The sequence below is a fragment of the Lepidochelys kempii genome, chromosome 2 (genome assembly GCF_965140265.1).
Source record: "Lepidochelys kempii isolate rLepKem1 chromosome 2, rLepKem1.hap2, whole genome shotgun sequence".
NCBI classification, from domain to species: domain Eukaryota; kingdom Metazoa; phylum Chordata; order Testudines; family Cheloniidae; genus Lepidochelys; species Lepidochelys kempii.
The window spans coordinates 52,605,581-52,626,946 of NC_133257.1; the positions used below are offsets into that span (position 1 = coordinate 52,605,581).

The window sequence follows — 21,366 nt, forward strand, 5'->3', positions numbered from 1 at the left end:
CTGGGAGAGACGCGGAGAGGTGTTGGAGCTGCCCTCCACCCCAGAGACCTTTGAGGCGATGAGAACTCATCACCTTCACAGCACCACCTTCCCCACCTAGGCAAGACAGGGCACTGAGCTCAAAAGCAACGGTGCCCCTGAGACCCTCGTTGTCATCCCGAGGCAAGCCAGCGATGGTACCACTCAGTCACCATCACCTCCGCACCGGTCACTGGTACCTTCTGGCAGCAGACTGGCAGGGCAGCTGCACCAGTCCCCAATCTCCCAACACTGCTCCCTTTTGGTCCTCCTACAGTTAGTCCTCCCAATCGGAGGTGGTGGAGTCCTTTGGACGGAGCCGGCACAGATCTGGGAGCCAGCTTTACCCTGCTCTGCTGTGAGAACCCCCACTCCTCGGCTGTTCACACACAGCCTCTGACGTGTAATCTGCTCCCAGCTACTTGCAAGCGAATGACCCTAGCCAATATCTCCAGTCCCAGAGGCAACCCTAGGAACCTCCGTCTTGCAGTGTCCAGTAATGCCCGTTGGACGCTGCAGGCTTTTATAAGTTCTTCAGTTTAACAAAGAAATTGATATGTACCAGGCTTGTTACCCCAAAGGGAGTCTCTGACACACTTCAAACCAAACACACTGCTTCAGAATAAACAAACAGATTTATTAATTATATAGAGAGATTTTAAGTGATTGTAAGTTAAAGCATAACCAATCAGATTTGGTCAAATGAAATAAAAGAAAAACGCATTCTAAGCTGATCTTAACACTTTCAGTGTCCTTAAAAACTTAGATGCTTCTCACCACAGGCTGGCTGGTTACTTTTCAGCCAGGCTCTCTCCTTTGATCAGCTCTTCAGTTGCTTGGTGGTGTCTAGATGTAGGTGGAAGAGAGAGAGCATGGCAAAATGTCTCTCCCTTTTATCATGTCCTTTCTTTCCTCCTGCTGTGCCCCCCCTCGCCCTTCAGAGTCAGGTGAGCATTCCCTCATCGCAGTCCCAAACTGCCCAGAGGAAGGGGTGACTCCCTTGAGGGTCTAACAGATTCTTCTGTTGCTGCCTAAGCCAGTGTCCATTGTTCCTGTGAGGCTGGACTGGGTTTGTCCCATCCATGCTTTGGTGAGGTGTGAACTGCCTCCCTGTTCTTGGAGAGTTTTTGCAAGGGCTTGCTTTAAGCCATGAGGATACATTTTCAGCCTCATAACTATATACATGAAATTATAACCTGTAACCTTACTATAACATTACTATAACAATTACTATAACATCACAAAAACAACCGTGCTCAGTGCATCATGAGCCTTCCGAAGACACCCAATATGACAAACTTTGCATTGGATACCACACAATCATGTTATAAAGATGAACATGGGGGTGAAGGTATAGAGCGTCATGCGATCATGTACTTAAATACTGTCATAATGTAGCACACACAGGAGCCAAATTAAGGTTGCGCAGGCATTAACTCTGACATTTTGGGGGGAGGGTGGTGTGTGTAAATTCTGATCCCACAGCAATATTGATGGAAATTGAGGGCACTAATGAGGCCCTTGAGGAGGGACTTCTAGTCTATTTTTTAAATGTTTTTTTAAATATAATCACCATTACCACAACCAAATTTATACCATCTGTAACTTATTTCTTAGTTCTAGTTGTTTACATGTTGAGTGTTTTGCTTTCCAAGACAGTGGAGAGGCAAATTTTCTCAGTAGCATGTCAACTGGCTGTGTGTCAAGAAGTATAAAATGACTAATGCTTTCTACTATTTACATTTTTAAAGTAACTGTTCCAGTTTTCTGTTGAAACTGCCAATAGTCCTGCCATGGAAACATTAGGATGAGACACACATTAAATCATTTGTCCTAAGTATTTATGTGCCTGTGGTGACATGTGCTTTTCATAGCAGAACAAATTGGCATAATTATCTATCCTGTGAACCGAAAATAACATACCATTCTTGTACCTGCCGATGTTTAAAAACTATACATAGAGATGTTTGGGAGAGACAATCGTCTTTCTGCTCTGTTATTAATTTGTCAGGAGACCTTTTTTGGAGGGGAAAAGAGGTAGTTTACTTACCATACGTCTACATTAGAAGTTTCACTTGTAAAATTTCCACTGACATACAGCTGCCAACATGGCCATCTCACTAGAGTGCAATCTCTCTTATCTGCATTTGCAAGTGAGCCCATCCTCAGTGATGGGTTATATTGGCAGAAGATGTGGCTGGGTATCCCAGTGTCCCCAGCACCACTGGCCTGTACACTGCCTTCTGGGAAAAGATTGTAGTGCATTGTGGGATACCAGTACTCCTCTCAGGGTATTATGGAACTTTGGGGTCAAATTCTCACAAGCGCCACTGTACCATCCCATAACCTGCTCTTCCTTGTGCCAGTTTTCGATCTCTGCCATCTTACTGTGAAAAGTATAGATGCTGAACAGATCAGCAGAGCTATCGTGTCTGTTTTAGAGACCAAGTAACTGATTATACTGTGTTTGCAGAACTCAGACAATTCCTATGACAGCTGGGTGTGCAGCAATGAATTGGAGATAACTGAGGATGTCTGGATGATGCAGGCAATGAGTGGCCTTTGCTAGTTGCTGCAGCCATTCACTGACCTACAGCACATGGTAGAGTGGCAGTTCTGGGCTCACGAAACTAGCATGGAAAAGTGGAATTGCATCATGATGCAAATATGGGCTCATAGCAGTGGCTGCAGGATTTGTGGAAGGCCACGTTTCTGGAGCTGTGTGCTGAGCTTGTCCCAGCTCTTCAGTGCAGACTCTCCAGAATGAGAGCTTTATTTGACAGTGAAGAAATGGGTGGCTATCGTTCTAGAAGCTTGGAACCCCAGATGGCTATCAGAGGGTGGTCAATCAGTTCAGTGCTGGAAAAATCTGTGGTGGGGGTGGTCATCATCCAGGTGTGCCAGGCCATTAAATGTGTTCTGTGGCACAGGATGTAACTCCAGGCAATGTGCAGGAAACAATGGATTCAACAAAATGGGCTTCCCTAATTATGGTGGGGCCGCAGATGGGATGCATACCTTGAACCGTCGATTCCTTCCCTCTCTTCCTCCACCCCCCCATCCCACTTCAGAGTAAATAAACAGAGAAGGGGTACTTTTCTATGGTTGTGCAAGCATGGGTAGATCACCATGGATGTTTCACTGACACTAACACTGGCTGGTCAGGAAAGGTTCTTGATGCACACATCTTTAGGAATACAGGATTTCTTAAGAAGCTGCAAGCAGGGACATTGTTGCCAGACTGCCATATCCACATTGGTGGGGTTGCCATGCCAATCATGATACTCACTGAGGGAATCTTTAATTGCACACTTTGACAGGGGGCTGCAGCCAGTGTACTGCCTGGTGTGGTATTTTGTTTTACTTTGTGAATTTGCATTATCTCTGTATTATAAGATAAAGTAAGACAATCATGGCTTTCACAAAATAGAACTCTATTATGCAGAAATAAACAACAAATGAATTACAGTATTAATTCAGTATACAAAATACAGTATAATGTGGGCTGCATCCCACATCAGCATATGTGTACTCATAGCAGTTCTCCTTATTGTTCATTGGAATCATGTGCTGGTGCCTTCAGGGGGTATGTGGTCCAGGCCCCGGGAAGAAGGAATTGTCCATACAACATAATGGCTGTTGTGATGTAGGCTTTGGGATGTTTTGCTCCATAATGCTTTGGAGCACCTGTGTTTCCTATCTAACGAGCTGCATGAGGTCTTGGTGCACATTTCAATGCATAGCTGCTGACTTTTATTTTTCCTGTGGGGTGCTCCATCCCCACTCCTCCCCGCCCCTACTCTGCCCTTTCCCCAAGGCCCCACCCTCACTCCACCTCTTCCCACCCCCCTCACTCTACCCCCTTCCGCCAAGGCCCTGCCCTCTCTCCGCCTTGCTCTTGCGCTACTCTGCCCCCTCCCTGAGGCCCTCGCTGCTCTCTGCCCTCCCCCAAACCCCTTCCCCAGTCACCTATCAGCTGTTTGGCGACACCTTGGATTAGCTGATCGGGGGGCACTGCCAAACAGCTGTGGCAAGTGGGTGCTAAGCACCCACTATTTTTTTTTCTGTGCCTGCTCCAGCCCCAGAGCACCCACGGAATCAGCACCTATGTCTCAGTCCACCTCTCTGTCCTTCTGCCTTTCCCCTGTATGTGTTCCCTGGTTTCACAGGTTTTGAACTTGGACCTCTACAGAAGTTCCAAGAACAGGTCCTCTCCTGTCTCCACCCCTCCCCGCCCCCCGATCAACGTCAGTCTTTCAGCAGGCATGGCCGGGGTGGCCCTCAAGAATGTCCCAGCCGAGCGGTCACTGATAAACAACCAGAAAGGCAGCCATTGTTAGATTTAAGGGGTTAGCAGACATCAAAAAATGAATGCCACACCTGCTTAAAATATTTAACATAAAGATCTGTGTAAAAAAAAATATGAACAGGATCACAGTCACATCTGCTTGCTTCAGGCTCATGCACCAGCACATGCCATGGTGAGCGTATAGGGGTACTTTTGAAACCCTTTAGGAGTGATGGGTGCAGGGCTAGATGTGCGGTCTAGGGTAAATGTAGGGATAATGCAGTAAACACTGTTGAACTTTGGCAGTGGGATCCTGGCAGCTATATCGCTTTCGAGGATACAAAAGGTCCAGACAAAGCTCAAGATGGCTCGAGGTTGTCTGGGCCCATATACAGCTGACTTCTTCACAGTGATCATACCTCTGGAGCTTATTGCAGAGTGTCTTATTGCAGCAGGAGAAACAACGCTGCTCTTCCTAGAAATGCACAGGCAAAGATCAGCGTACTTGCTGAAAGTTTCCCCAACACTGTGCCAGAGGACAAAAAAGGATGTCTGGGCCAAAGTAAACCAGAAACTCTGCAAGCGGAGGAGAGTTGTGGTAGTTGGCTATTTCTGTGAGCCAGTCCAAACCCCATGAGCCAGCAGTGGTTTCTGCCTCTTTCCTGAATGTATGCACAGCATGCAAATATTTTGTTTTGTACTTGGATTTTCAGACATGAAAGGCAAAATATTTTGTGTATGGTCTAGAAAACCTTCATCTCATAAGCTTACAAGAATATTTCTGCAACATCATGTAGTGAATGTCCAGGTACCAGATTGCTTGCAAGCATTGTTTTGTATTTTTGATGTATTTATTTTAAATGCTCAGGTATTGGTTTGTGTATATGTCTTTTCTGGTTTTATTTTTATTTTAAAAATGTTTTTCCTTTGAAAGGCTTCTTATCAAAGGCTTCTGCCAAAGCATGTGTTTGGGAATGTTTTTTGGTATCTTAAAGAATTTCTGTTTTTGTTTTTTTTTTACTATTGCTGCCTTAAAATAAACCACCTACTTTAAAACAGAATCCCTTTGTTCTCTGCTACTTGCAGTTGGCAGCCATTTTGAGAGGGAGATAGGGGCCAGATAAAGGGAAGTGAAGTGTTGGGGATCATAAAGAGAGCTTTAAAAAGTGTGCATTAATAGGGGCAGTAAAATACGCCTATCTGAGTCCCTATCCCTTTCCTTGATGTGTTCTGTCTCTGGGTCCAGCTGCATCTCAAATAGCTCCTGGTTATCTGTGGGCTCTGCATCCTCCATATCCCCCTCCTCAATGAACTCTTCCTCACTGTGCATTTCTGGGGTTTCTTCTGCTGGATGTTGCGAGGTGTCCATTGTCAGAGGTTGGTGATGGGGTCCCAGCTCAGTATGACATCCAAACTCTGTCTAGTAGAAGCATCTCAGGGGGACAGCGCCAGACGAGGGTTGACACATTTCCAATGGTTGGTAACCCAACCCCTGAGGCCCTGCCCCCTGCCTCGCTTCTTCCCCTGAGGCCCCGCCCCGGCTCTGCCTCTGCACACCACATGCTGTTGCCGCGAGCCTGGCCCCAGAGGTGGTGGCAGCGGCTGCTCTGATCTCCTTCCTTGTGCTTAGGGTTGTCATAGATTAAAAAAACAAACAAACCTGACATTGTGGCTTGTCAAACTCGGACACACAAGCCAAAACCTGGACTCTCCGAGTGAAAACCGGACAGGTGGCAACCCTGCACTGGACTATTTGTCACCTGCCTTTGCCCAGTCTTGGAATTGTCCCTGTCATACCCCAGCTTCTGCATCTTCTTCGCAATGTCCAAATAAACATCCAGGCAGCAGCAGCGGGAGATTTAGTTGTAGCTTTATGTGGAACCATACCTGTCGGCTTGCAAAGATGGGCTAACAGGAATAGAGATATTTCCAAAACATCCTGAGTGTTTTAAATGTGAGAACGGGGAGGCTGGGATTCCAGAAACCATGACCCTGGGCAGCAGAGAGCAAGGATTCAACCAGAGGAGTCACATGTGAGATTACTGCCAGGACTGTTTGTGTCCTCCACTTTACTGATCAATAAGAATTCAAGTGGTGCATAGGCATTGAAGAAGTCAGCCCCCAGATTTCTACAGTGTGGCCTTGGCATCTTCCTCTCTATTGCAGAAGTGCAGCCACTCAGATCAGGATGACCTGTGGTTTCTGCAGGCTGCAAGTCCACATTAAACAGCTGCATTCTGGTTTATTTTTTTTTTGCAGTTTGAATGCATTCCTTAGGCTTCTGACAAGTGACCAGTTTGAGGGTTCAGTAGCAAAAGTTTGTGTGCCCTGAGGTAACATGATCAGGCCCTTCTAACTAACTTCCTGTGCCAGCACAGCCCTGCTCCTCCATTGCCCAGGAGTGGGGAAGTTGAGAGAATGGAGGAACTGGGCAGAGGTGTGATGTAAGGCTGGCAGGGGACACTTGTAACTGGGCCTGAGAAAGTTAATGTGTATGTAATGCCGATAGACCCTGGTCAGCTGCGGGCAGGATCGAACCTTGAGCCTCTGGAGCTTAGTGCGTGAGCTTCTATAGCATGAGCTAAAAGCCAACTGCCTGTTAGCTAAAGCGGTAGAGCAGACTTATTTAACTCTCTTTCTAAGTGGTCTTGGTACCACTAGATGGGACAGAACACCACACCATGGAGGTATGTGGGTTACATATTGAGCTGGTAAGAGTGTTGAAGGCTCCTCCACCCCAGGAGCTGCTAGCATGACCCTCTGGGCTTTTTTCCCCGGCCACAGTCCCAGAGGGTACTCTTATACTTGGAGAAGTGGAAGCATCTAAAGCGGGTAGCCCTCCCTTTTGTAGCGGGGGAGGCTCCGAGTGAATACTGACCACCATCATGTATTTAAAGGTCACAGCTTTTTTGTAACCCTGACCCATGTTGTGTGACTGGGGTTGGGAAATAATGGCTGGTCTCTTAACAGCCCTCCTTTGTGTTTGCACCTTTGCAGCGCGAGGGTCTGAATCTCCCTGTAGAAGACGCAGGTGGTGGCAAATTATCATAGCTGCTATGAAACAGCCTCTTTGGAATGGCCCGTTTCCGCTTAATGGTCAAACAGAACCTGGCCAGTAATTCATGCTCTTGCAACCAAGAAGCAGGCTCTTCTATGGGGAAGGGGGAGAGAGACAGATTTAAATATGTTATCTTTATTTTCAAGTAAAACACAAATTATTAAATTGCTTCTTGGGAGCCTCCCAGTTGTTTTCAATAATATATACACCTGGAGATATAAAAACACACTTCACATTCCTTCCAAATGATAATATTTACAGTTATGCTGTGCAATAATTGTAGTAAATATATAAAGTTTTGGAGGGCTATCCATTTTGAATCATAGCACCTGTTCATGGAGAAATCCTATTTTTTCCCAGTTAGCTGCTGTCAGAAGTTTTTTAATACTGGTTAGATTTCTTGGTTTCATTTTAGAAAGATATCTATATAAATTGTGAATTCTCCTGTTTATTTCCAAATAAAAACACTCTGTGTGTGTGTGTGTGTGTGTGTGTGTGTAAATACATAATATTTATTTATTTGATTTATTCTTAGGTTAAGAATTATGAGTTATCTGAAGCTGCTTACCTTATAATGCAGTCAGGAATTGCTTCCCAAAACAATGATGATATTGTCTGGACTGCCTTTGTCACTAGTAAATTTTTGAAGAAAAATGACAGCAATTTTAGAGTCTATGAAGGGCAAAGAGGTAGTGGCCTACTTAGTGATGCTAAATTGAAATGGCTGCCTTAAGGGTGTTGAATTTCTTCCCCTTTTAAGATAAATAAAGGAAAATGTAATAATAATTGCTTTTAATTTTGCAGGCAGGCAGCATTAGGCGTGAAACGACCTTCACTACATTTCAACAGGATGACCTAAAAAGTGACATCAGTCAAAAATTACCAGACCAACAGTTTCTCCTGTTGGCCATGAGGGAGGAAGATTTAAAAACTGCGGACTCCAAAAAAACAAACAGAATTCATGAGCACGAAAAAGAAAACACTCGTTCTGTCTGTCTTCTTGAACAGAAACGTAAGGTTGTTTCTTCAAATATTGATGTGCCTCCAGCAAGGTAAGGACAGACTTTTAAAAGCATGTTTTGTTTTGTCTTTTAATGGAAGAGGGGAGGAAAGTTTGATTACTGGTACTGTTGGCATAGTGAGGCTAATTGTCATTCTCCAGCAGGTCATACTAAAGCATTAAACCGTTCTTCTGAAGTGTCTGCTGGAGAACTAAACATACCAATAACAAAAAACGGAAACTGAAAGCATTTGAACCTTACCAGCATGTGTTGCTTCTGCTCCCTCTCTGAATGGTTGTGCAGGGTATAGTGAGTTTCAATCCACTTTGCTGCACTGCTAGTAGTGTGCTCTGGAAAAGATTCTTTAAAAAAGAGAAACAAATATTGAGTGACAATAAAGGGAGGTGGGGGAGAGCAAAATGGAGATGGAATCGTATTAACAGAGAAATGGACATAAATACAGTGTGAGGTTGTCATTTTACATCCAGGCCCAGTATGGTGTAGTGCATACCTGAGGCAACCTAGAAGAAACCTGGGGAAGGATCTGTGCCCCTGACAAGTAAGAGATTGATGACTGAGGCAAAGCCAAGGGTCTTCCCACACCTATCCCATCTGCCTGCATGCTCGCTCTCCAGGAGTGGCTGAAGGTCCCTAAAAGTGTGTGGGGGAGCCACTGGTGCTCAAATTGTGGCCCTGCCCCCCCAGCTGCCCCTTCCCCCTGAGGCCCCTTCCTGTGCTGCCTCTTCCCCCCCAAGATTCTGCCCTCCATTCTCTCCTCTCCGCCCCTTCCCCACATGTTGCTTGCCCTTACGGCCTGTAAAAAGTAAGAGGGCCATGGTCCTCTGTCCCCTCATTCCAGCACCTCTGTTGCTATCTCACACTGTACCTGCACCTGCAACATGGAAAGGATACTCAAGGGAGCATGTGGGGTCTTACTCTTTATTACACCCCGAGGGCGGAGTCATCATGAGGCCTATTGAAGAGGGGAGAGAAAGTAAATGAATGAATTGAGGGAAATAAACCTGGAGGGGAAGGAGAAGGTAACAAAGGAAAGAAAAATCTGTGTGTTCCCAGGAATTGGGATGGGGTGTGGATAATTCAACTAAAAAAATTTCTTTGTGGTGTAAACAGTTGCGTGTACTTTTACTTTGTACATTTCATTACACTTCTGCCCACTGTGGAACTACTGTAATGCACACAAACATAGTTGGTTAAACTACTCAAGATGAGGATTTGGGGATAAATAACTGTCCTCCAACTTGACAAATGCCCAGGTGAGAAGGAGATGACACTATGTTTATTTGTATGTTTTCTGGAGTTTAAGTAACAGCTAGAGAGGGAAGTTCATGCTGTGTGTCTGTAAAAATGGAGGAATCGATGGTTTGGAATCTTCTGGAACTTGTGAGGTCAATACACTGTTTAAGGATGAGAGCAAGAGAATGCTTTCTCTAGAAAATTCTGAAAATTAGAATGCTAGAAAACGTCACGCACACATACACGCGTTTGTAAAGTTTCTGTGATGGTTCAAACTTCTCCTGATTCTTTTCTCTGTAATGGCTAAAACCACTATGGTTTTGTTGTAGTGAATGTCCTGGGGTCCAGGTTAACCTGTAGTGTTCTTGTATGTTTTTTCTTTTTTAATTTTGGCATTAAGGTTTCAGCAAAGGCCTTGTAAAATGTCTGCATAGTAAATTCATTTGTGTGTAATAGTCAGTGGAATGCTTTCCAATATGTCTAGTTGTCCAAGTTCGTTTATTACAAGTTCTGCCTTTGAAGTATATTGTGGTACTGGGAGTGGAAAAAGGATGATGCGATTGAGCTGCAAAGTTCAAGACTAGATCAGAGCTTCCTCAACGTCTGAAGGGGGTGGTACCACTGGTTTTGCTCTGCCCTAGAGATAGAAGCCAACTGTGGAAACCTGTGAAGTTCACAGATGTTCAGAGCTGGGATTCTGTTTCAGTTCCATCTCTAATAAACAAGTGAATGTTTAAAATTTGACAACCATAAGGCCTAGTCTACATGAGGGGCGGGAGGATTGATCTAAGTTACACAACTTCAGCTACGTGAATAATGTAGCTGAAGTCGACGTACTTAGATCTACTCACCGCGGGGTCTTCACTTTGGTGAGTCGACAGCTGATGCTCCCCAGACAACTCTGGTGAGCCTCTCACTCTGGTGGAGTACTGGAGTCAACGGGAGAGCGCTCAGAAGTTGATTTATTGCATCTAGACTAGACACGATAAATCGACCCCCGCTGGATCGATCACTGCCCGTCGATCCTGCGGGTAATGTAGACAAGCCCTTAGTGTATTTCAATGTTTTCATGATACTCATCACCGTATTATCTGAGTGCCACCCAAACATGACTGGACTTATCTCAATACACTGCTGTGAGTAAGGCAGTATTAGTATCTCCATTTAAGGAAACTGAGGCACAGAGCGTATGGGCCTTTTGTTCAATCATAGAAATATAGGGCTGGAAGGGACCTCAAGAGGCAGGACCAAGTAAACATAGGCCATACCTGACAGGGGGTTATCCAACCTGTTCTTAAACATCTCCAATGATGGGATTCCACAACCTGACTTGGAAGCTTATTTCAGAACTTAACCGCCCTTATAGTTAGAAAGGTTTTCCTAATATCTAACCTAAATCTCCCTTGCTGTAGATTAAGCCCATTACATCATGTCCTATCTTCAGTGGACATGGAGAACAATTGAAGAATGTCCTCTTGTAACAGCCCTTAACATATTTGAAGACTGCTATCAGGTCCTCCTTCAGTCTTCTTTTCTCAAGACTAACAATGCCCATTTTTAACTTTTCCTTATAGGCCAGGTTTTGTGAACTTTTTATTGTTTATGTTGCTCTCCTCTGGACTCTCCTACAGTGAGGTGCCCAGGATTGGACAGAGTACTCCAGCTGAGGCCTCACCAGTGCTGAACAGCGCAGGATAATTACCTCCCATATCTTACATGTGACTCTCCTGTTTATACACCCCAGAATATTAGCCTTTTTAGCAACTGCATCACATTGTTGACTCCTATTCAATTTGTGATCCACTGTAACCTCCAGATCCTTTTCAGTAGTACTACTGCCTAGCTGGTTATTCCCCATTTTGTAGTTGTGCATTTGATATTTTTTCCTGCCAAAAATAATGCTTTGCACTTGTCTTTATAATATTTCATCTTGTTGATTTCAGACCAACTCTCCAACTTATCAAGGTCATTTTTAATTCTAATCCTGTCCTCCAAAGTGCCTCCCAGCTTGGTGTGCTCCACAAATTTTACAAGCATATTCTCCACTCCATTATTGAAGTCATTAATGAAAGTAGTGAATAGTACTGGACCCCAGGACACACTCCTCCACAATTCCACTAGATATGTCCCTCCCCCCCCGTTTGACAGTTAACCATTGATAACTGTTCTTTGAATAGTCTTTAAACCAGTTTTGCATCCTCTTTGTAGTAATTTCATGTATATTACATTTCCCTAGTAGCCTATGAGAATGTCATGGGGGACTGTCAAAAGCCTTACTAAAATCAAGATAGATGACATCTACAGCTTTCTCTCTATGCATGAAGCCAGTAACCCTGTCAAAGAAGGAAATTAGGTTGGTTTGGCATGATTTGTTCTTGATGACAAATCCATGTAAGTTATTTCTTGTAACTCTCTTATCCTCTGGTGCTTACAAGTTTGTTTAATCATTTATTCAAGTGTCTTTCCAGGTACAAAGGTTAGGCTGACTCGTCTATATTTCTCCAGGTAGTCTTTGTTCCTCTTTTTAATGGTTGGTACTATGTTTGCCCTACCCCATTTCTCTGTGACTCATCCATCCTCCATGAGTGCTCAAAGATAATCACTATCAGTTCCGAAATTGCTTCAGCTTAAGTACCGTAGGATGAATTTCACCAGGCCCTGCCGACTTGTATACATCTAATTTATCTAAATATTTTTAACCAGGGTTTTTTTCATATTTTGGCTATCTGCCTCTTGTTGTTAATATTAAATTGTGTTAAGTATCTGATCACAACTTAAATTTTTAGTGAAGACTGAAGCAAAATAGGCATTAAAGACCTCATTTGTCTTGATGTCATCATCTGTTATTAGCATTCCTTCACTGCTAAGCAATGGACCTATACTTTCCTTATGCTACAGGGTTAGCTTGACGTAAGCTGCCTTGCGTTGACCTAGCTGTGGAAGTGACTTCACTTAAATTTGGCTCCTGCTGACGTAAATGCCTCTCTATGCCGAGTTAGTAACACCACCTCCCCAAGCAACATAGAGTAATGGTGGATGTAATTAGGTCGATACAGTGTCAATGTAGAAACTGCATTGCTTATATCGACTGTTACTGGCTTTCAAAAGCGATCCCACAATGCCCCACATTGACAATAGAATTGATACAAGTGTTCCTGGTGAGGATGGGCACCTCTGACATAAGGAGCCAAGTACGCGTGCACACAAAAAATTTAATAACTGTGGTGGCTATATGCCAACATAATTTTGTAGTGTAGGCATGGCCTTAGTCTTTCTCTTGCTCTTAAGATAGTATAGAGCCTCTTCTTACTGTCTTTTACATCCCTTGCTAAGTGTAACTCATTTTGTGCCTTAGCCTTGCTTATCACATAGCAAGTCTGTTAGAGCAAGGTATAGAATCTGTGTCTTCTAAGCAAGGTATAGAATCTCTGTCTTCTAAGTGCGAGTGGAGTTTATTCTTCACCACCACAAGACTGTACTTCCTCAGTGAGATGGAAGTTTTATCTTCCCGCTGCAATAAGACACTCTGCAATGAGCTCCAGGGGTATGATCACTGTGAAGAAGCCAGCTGTGTATGGGCCCAGGCAACCTCGAGCCATCTTGAGCAATTGCTTCCACGAAGAAGGAAAAGAGAGAATTAATTTAATGTTTACAAGTACCTTAGTAAAACTAATTGCGATTAGAAGAAATACATCTGTTCATTTAGGAAACAGTGAACTCAAAGAGGGGTTTTGCATGTGTGAGTGAAGTATGCTAGAATTAGCCTTTGTATAGCAATGGAAAGTGTTCTGGTTGCCAAAATGTCCTAAAAAGTAGTTTGATGATTCATTTTATGCTATAAGTAAGTAAATTAGATTGTTCTGCTTATATACATTCCAGTCAGCTAGTGTTCTAGCAGAATTAGTGAATGAAGGGGAAAACTAATCTAGATTTTAGACCTAGTAATACAATGATGGATACCTTGGTAACAATTGCTACAATTTTGAGGCAAATTCTAGTAAAAGTTGTAATTATTTGGGACCTCATTATTTTCTTCACTTTGGACCATATTGTCCCACTCCTCCCTAGTGGACAGGAAAGTCTTTAAGGCTCTGCCAGGGGGGAAAGTCCAATGTCTTTTCCTACAACCCCTCCAGCAAAGTGCTTGTGAGTTCAAACCCATATTCTATGTATTGGTTGAAATTGCTGCAAGTGTGGGGGGCTCTGTGAAGTCCCTGTGCCTTTTCACATGGTCTCCATCAGCTCTCTCCTCTGGGAATCTTTGCTGCATTTGGGGAAATAGGGGAAGGGGGTAATTTCTCAGAGCAGCACTCTCTGTCCAGTAGTCCCTTGTCTGGCTCTGTTTGGTCTTGTGTTCTCCACATCAGTAAATTTTAGTGAATCTACTGTATGCAAGTTGTTGCAAACTAAATGGCTTGTTTGTTTGAATGATGCAATAAGAAACTAGGCAAGGATTGCAGTAATTTTGTTTATAGAAAGCATTATCTTGTTTATTTAAGATCTGCTTACAGTTTAGAAGAAAACACACAAACTTCTGCAACTGTGTGTGAGGACTGAAGATAAGGATACAGACCACTACAGAAGTACAACTTATTTATTTTTTGTTTTAATAATGTAGTGGAGATTATTTAAGGGGATATAACTGAGGAACTTTGTGTTTTGTTTCTGGTGCCAAAGTCAACAATTAAAATGGAACTTTATAATAGCTCTGCAAACAAAGGGGGGAGTACAAGGGATCAGAGCTTCAGAAGCCACACTGATAATAGTACAGAATCCTTAACACAGCATTCAAATATCTTAAAAGTAGCTCTTTAACATAGGCTTCTTCAGAATTAGCAGAGTACTCAAGTGAGCTAATATCTCTTCTTTTCAAAAAACCAAACCAAACCCAACCACATATTGTTTTTCCCATAACATCTCCGTTATAAAGGTGTAGGTAAGACACAGAAGTTCTTTCAGTGAATAAGAATGAAGGTCTTAGTGAGATATGTAAGTGTAATGACTAAGAATCATTCTGCAAATGCAGTCATTTATAAATGTCGCTTGACAGATGAGCATCTGCCTTTGGATTTGCAACTTGATTATTTTGTTTGGATTATGAAACTTTAGAAATGTAGAAAAGTTTAAATCCAATCCAACAGCTGTTTGGAAGCTTAGTTCTGAGTTATGCTTTAGTTCCACTAGATGGCAATACAGAGCACTTTGGTTTTGTAAAAATGTAACTAGGCTGGCCAGAATACAGGAATTCCGTTTTGTAAAAAAACAATTGAGATTTTGAAATTTGTTTTATTATAGTGTGGAACAGAGACTTTTCTCTTATTTTTTCATGAAAAATTTTGAGAGGCAAACAGATTCCAGAATAGCCTGTAGTCATGTGGCTAGGGCACTCACCAGGGATATGGGAGACCCAAGTTCAAGTCCCTGCTTAAGATCAGGCAGGACTTGAACGTGGGTCTCCCACATCCCAGGTGAGTTGCTCTAGCCACAATTCTTGACCAGCTATCAGTGTAACTCTGAGTTTAAAGGAATAGTAGATAGATAGATTAAAATATATTTGTGTGTTTTTGAAGATCCTTTAGATTATTACATGTGAAAGAATTTAGAAATCTTACTTACATTTCAGCATTAATGGTGATTGTTTACTTTTTGCATTTGACTCCGATTGGAAGCTTTCTGGGTCTCAGTGCATTATCATGATGCTGCAATGTTTGGATTGCAAATGGGATTAAAATAAGAGAAAATCATAGACGCTTTATTGTTGATCTGAGGCCTTGTCTACGTGACAGGGAAAAGTCGATCTAAATTACGCAATTTGAGTTACGTGAATAGCGTAACTCAAGTCGACGTAGCTTAGATCTACTTACCATGGGGTCCACACTACACGATGTCGACGGGAGAGCGATCTGTGGTCAATTTAGCGGGTCTTCACTAGACCCTCTAAATCAACTGCTGATGCATCGATCACCGCGTGTCAATCCCCCAGTAAATGTAGACAGGCCCTTAGATTTCATTTTTGCAAAAAGTAAATGTGGGGCTTACATCAACATGAGAATTTCCTTTTTAAGATTATTATATTTCTCATATAACTTATGTTACCATGCTAACATACAATGATTTGAGCTGGATATTTCTTTCTGTTTTAAATGTTTGTATAAATTTGACATAAGTGATATGGAGGGCTTTTTCTGTGCAATTTGAGGGAGAGGGGAAATGCAGTATTAACATCTTTCTAGTTCAACAACGGGATTAGAAAGAATTTGAGGGAACTGTCAGTCAGCTGCCAGCTGAATATCCCTTCCTGAAGTGTAGCTTTTTCTTACATGTAAGTGCCTTTGTGTTTACTTCAGTTTTAGTCAGTCTGCTTCTGCTTCTGTATATGTGTTTGTTACATAATTGTTTTGGAGAGTTTGGGCCTAATACGTACAAGTTTTTCCAGTTGGACCAGGAAGAAATTAGGGGTTCATTCATGTAGTGTAATCTTTTCCTCAGCATTATCTTTAATCAGCCTACTATTGAACTTGCTTCCACAATATCTCCTTTTATTAAACCTTCATGTGGCTCAACAGGTTGCAACTTGCACCAGTGTATAAGGGAGTCTGAGTATTAGTATAACATTTTTAGAACCTCACATTATTCTGAATTTATCCCCCTGGTTTTGTTCCTGTGTTTTACACTGTACTCCTGGGGAAATTCTGTGCCAATTTTTTTTTTAATTCTGTGCGCAATATTTTAAAATTCTGCATATGTTATTTGTCAAAATAACACAATTATACCAGTTTCAATTATTTTGGTAGTTTATTTAAAAATACCTGTCAACAAGTAACAATATAGACAACGAAAAAGATTCAGGAAATATTTTTTGACTAATAGATTCCTTACTAGGCATATTAATACAGAACTTTGAGTAATAATTCCTTAAAACTACAATACAGAAACATATTTCCTGCACCCCTAAGAATCAGTGCAAAGGGTTGGTGGAGTCAGGGGTAATGGAGGAGCTAAGGGAGAGGGAAGTAATTGCTGGGAAGGCACATGGGAGTGAACGTGGAGGGTTGTTGGGGTTCGGCGGGTGGGTGGGAGAAGTAGAGAATGTTTTTTCTTGCAGGGGAGGGATTGTTAGTGAGTTGGGGAGCCTCCCCCATGCAGACCCTGACTGGCCCTTACCCTCTCCCAATCGGTCGGGCACATCTGCCCCTTTCCCTATATGCCCCTGCACTCCAACTCTCATTCAGCCCTGGCTTCAGTCTGTCCCTCCCAGTAGGCCTTCTGAACCCCTGTTTAGGTGACACCCCCCCAACAGACCCGTGTGCCCTGTGCTGTCTGTCCCCTTCTCCCCTCCCGCCCCCCACATCCCATGCTTCTTCATCTGGCCCCACAAACAGGGCTTTGTGAGGAACGCAGCCTCTGCTCTCTCCCTGTTGGCTGCTGACTGCTGCAGCCAGTGAGTGGTGAGCTGGCTGCTTCTATTTTGGTGTCAAAGCAGCCCCTGGTGGGCAAAAAAGTAACTGCAGCACCTCCCCAGCAGAATGTATTTTCTGCAGCGAAAAAAAGTCTGCAGGGCACATGAATTCTGCGTGTATGCAGAAGCGCAGGATTCCTCCAGGAGTAACGTTTGTAGGCTGGCTGTACTGTTCTAACCCTCACAAAAATGACTTATCATGAAATTATCCCAGTGAGAAAAATGTAAAAATGGCAAAATAAAATAAATATGATCAAGTTAAACATCATAATGATGAAGTCTCCGATGTGTTCAACATACAGTTTGAGATATTTCTTTGTATAAGGCTTTGGAAGCAGACTTAGAAGATGATATTGTATTTATGTAATAGGTTTACCATTCTTCCAAAAATCTTCCTATTGAGCACTGAAGATGGTTTACTATAGCCCACATCCACTTGTCTGCATCTGTAAAAGTGGTTAGCACCTTATCCTACCATGAGTCAAGACAAGAGGCTGAATTGTTTTCACTGTTTGATTATACAAAGTTGCCAGCAGGACTGTGATCTCATTACCAAGCATATTCCAATTAATTCTTCTAATGTGCACAGAGGAGAAATGTCTCTTAAACAGCAAAGAACATTAGGCAGTGGCTCTTGAAGAGCTGCAATCAATAGTCATTGCTGCTTTATCTATCAGCCATCAGAGTGAATCCATGTCTTGTTCTCAAACTTTAATTCTTCAGAAAAATTATGTGTAATTTCATAATACTGCTAAACAGCTGGCAGTGTTCAATAAAAGTAGCTTCCTTGCGGTTTGCATTAACCATTGTTCAAAAAATCACTGTTGGAGTGCCAGACATTTGTGCTTCTCATGTAAGAAAAAAAACAATGGGTGTGGGTTTTAACTTTTGCCTCTATGAAGAAAACATTACCATGTATATGGGTACGTTTAGTATGTTCATGTCTATAGTGAATTTTTGTAAAACATTTTCAAATGGAAAAAAAACAGTTACATCCTAGATTAGACAGTAGTCTCTCATGTTATATCAGGTAGTCAGGAAAGATAAGATTAGTATTCAGACAGAAGATGTTACTCTCTATACGATACCAAAATTGCAAACAATGATCTTTTCTTTTTAACCAACTTTTAGAAGTTAATGAGTTTCATTATGTAATAGCAACTATGGTGTATTCTGTGCAAGATTCACTTTATTACAAACTGGAGGTGGGAAAGGTGACAATTTTGCATATTTATCATAATGTTGTATCTGAGATTTTTACATAGATTTTATTTATAACTGTATGACCAAACTCCACACTAATAAATGACCTTGCAACCTTATTGCCTTCACTGAGAATAGCGTAAAATTTGACCAGTGGTCTATATTTGATGAAGGGTCTATATAGATGGAAGGTCACCTTTCAAGGATTTTCTAATTACAATTGTTACAAGATGTTTTACATGCATTAAACATGCATTAAGGATTATTAGATACTCAGATGCTGTAGTGATGAGGGACATATGAATCAGGCATCTAAAATAATCTGAACATCCATATATCAAAGTGACTTGAGATACATAGGTAGGTAGAATATTTATTATTTTAATGTCCTTCTCTTTTACAGAAGCATTCTATAAAAGGATATATTTATTTAAGGCAGGTACCACATCTTCCTCTATGTTTTAAAAGTGGCTAACACACTGTAGGCACTAATGCAAGATTAATAACAAATCCTCCTAGTCATAATAATCCACTTGATAGTAGTAAATATTTTTTACAGTAACATACAAGGCAGGAGTATTGTGTTAGATCAATTAGATTTGTTTAAAGGGATGCATGCTTTCTGATGAGCTGCTAGCATTTTCTTTGAGAATATTATACTCTTGTATATTTATAACAGCACTTGGGTGGTTAATGTATTGTGCAAATGGAGTTAGTGAAAAGCTTTTTTTATTTTTCAGTATGATATGCATATTCGTTTTCTGTACGGATGCATAACCATTTCTTAAGCTTGCAATGGTGGTTCCGTTTTGTTCAAGATCCTTTTAATGCACTTTACCTGCCAAATGGCTGCTAATTTACTATATTTTTTTGAGAATATAATGGGCAACGTCTCTGGTTTTAAACGTATTAGCTGAGCTAATTTTACAGATTTAACAGCTTTATGTAATGATCTCCATATTGGACATCTTGTACATACACCTGACTACACACATAGTGCAAGTGCAGGCACAACATGAGAGCATGTGTTCAAGTGTGTCTGAAATATCCACTGGAGTGTGCACCTGGTTCACTTGCAGGCATATGTGTACACTGACCTTCAGCCGCTCTTTTAGGTTGGTGTTTATTAAAACCAGGCCCAAAGAATACAAGACAGGGGCTAGCACCAGCTCCCCAATCTGTTTTTTTTCTGTAAGCAGTCAGCCCTTTAGTCAAACCCCATTGATTTAAATCAACCTTTCTTTTTCCCCCACGACATATTTTTTTCGTTTGAAATTCATTCTTTCTCCCCGATTTTTACTTCAGCTGAACACTCTCACTGTGTCTCTCCCTTCATTTGTTTGCTTTGCTACTGGCTGTCTCCTCTTCAGTTCTCTGGTTTTGTTTGTTTTTCCTCCAGGTCCATTTGTTCCTTTACCTTACCAGCGTATTGCCCTATGCCCTCCGTTTCCTCTTCCCATCCCAGGTACTCTGTTTTCTCTTTCATCTCCCTCCATCCTGCCTCAGGTTCTCTCTTCTGTTCCTCATCTCTGTTGCCCCCAGTTTTCTCTCCTAGTTTCCAGAGTCTGTCTTCCTTTAAGGCTGCTGTACAAAGCAAGGAAGGGATAGTAAGAAAGGAGGGCAACACTGACCCTTTCCCCTGCACAGTGCCACTTCCAGGGAAGGAGGGGAAGGACTGCATCAGATTTAATGGAGGATGACTGCTCCTCTGGTCAGTTCCAGGAGGGAGGAGAGGATAATGGAGATGCTGTGCTTGGCCAACCTTAATGTGCATTTTTGCTGAAAAGTGTCTGAAAATGGGACCCCCCCTTACTCCAAGATCTGCTTACTTGAGTGATTTAAAAAAAAAAGACAAACATTTTACTCCATTTTACCCCAGAACCAGCATAGCTAAGGCCACGTCTGTACTACACCATGGAAAGGGTTTTTCCATTGCAGTAGGAACTCCACTTCCCTGAGTGATGGTACTAGGCTGATGGAAGCATTCATCCGTTGACCTTGCTACATCTACACCAGGAGTTAGGTTGGCATAGTGCTCCGGGTATGATGTTTTTTATACAGATGTTGGTCCAATAAAACATGTTACCTCACCCACATGGTCTCTCTAATATCCTGGGACTGACACAGCTACAACAACACTGCATACAAGTCTTGTATCTGTCATTAGTGCTCTTTTACAAATCTCTCTCCAGCTACCTTTTCCACTGATTTGTTGCTGCAGAACACTTCAGTGGGATAGAATCGTAAGACTTGAGAGGTCATCTAATCCAGTCCTCGGCACTGATGGCAGGACTAAGTATTATCTAGACCATCCCTGACAGGTGTTTGTCTAACCTGCTCTTAAAAATGAAGAAGTGGAAGAGAGTGTTGCATGTAGATATTGCTTACTCTTACTAGTTGAGAGGAGACTTCTTTAACTTGGTGTGCCAGGGCACCTGCAGAACGGGCAGGTGAATAGGTGATATCAGTATGCTGTTTCAACTAGGGATTATGTTCTCATTATTAGCCCTTGTTTCCTCACATCCCTTTCTAAGAAAAATGTGGTGGTCCCTTTGTAATTAGGGCCCTACAAAATTCACAGTCCATTTTGGTCAATTTCACAGTCATAGGTTTTTTTAAAAAGTAAATTTCATGATTTTAGCTATTTAAATCTGAAAGTTCATGGTGTTGTAATTATAGGGGTCCTGACCCAAAAAGGAGTTGTGGAGGGATCACGAGATTATTGTAGGGGGGGGTTGCAGTACTGCTACCCTTACTTCTGTGCTGCTGCTGGTGGTGGAGTTGTCTTGAGAGCTGGGCAGCTGAAGAGCGGCGGCTGCTGACCAAGAGCCCAGCTCTGAAGGCAGAGCTGCCATCAGCAGTGGTGCAGAAGTAAGGGCCTGGTATAGCATTGCCACCCTTACTTCTGCGCAGTTGCTGGCAGGGCACAGCCTTGAGAGCTGGGTGCCCGCTAACACCCATCGCTCTCTGGCCGCCTAGCTCTGAAAACAGTGCAGAAGTAAGCGTAACAGTACCGTGACCCCACTACAATAACCTTGCGACCCCCCTGAAAATCCCTTTTGGGTCAGGACCCCCAATTTGAGAA

The 21,366-nt window shown here is 42.5% G+C and overlaps 1 protein-coding gene across 4 annotated transcripts in view; it reads left to right on the forward strand.

Moving 5' to 3' along the window:
* ZNF704 (zinc finger protein 704) overlaps positions 1–21,366 on the forward strand; it is a 153,380-nt gene that overhangs the window by 35,692 nt on the left and 96,322 nt on the right. For all 4 annotated transcript variants that reach the window (XR_012157153.1, XR_012157154.1, XM_073330740.1 and 1 more), the window contains exon 2: positions 8,169–8,416. Coding sequence is in view for 2 of the 4 variants with exons in the window: in XM_073330740.1 (XP_073186841.1) it covers positions 8,169–8,416 (248 nt within the window). In the remaining 2 variants the exon portion in view is untranslated. The remainder of the gene's footprint in view (positions 1–8,168; positions 8,417–21,366) is intronic.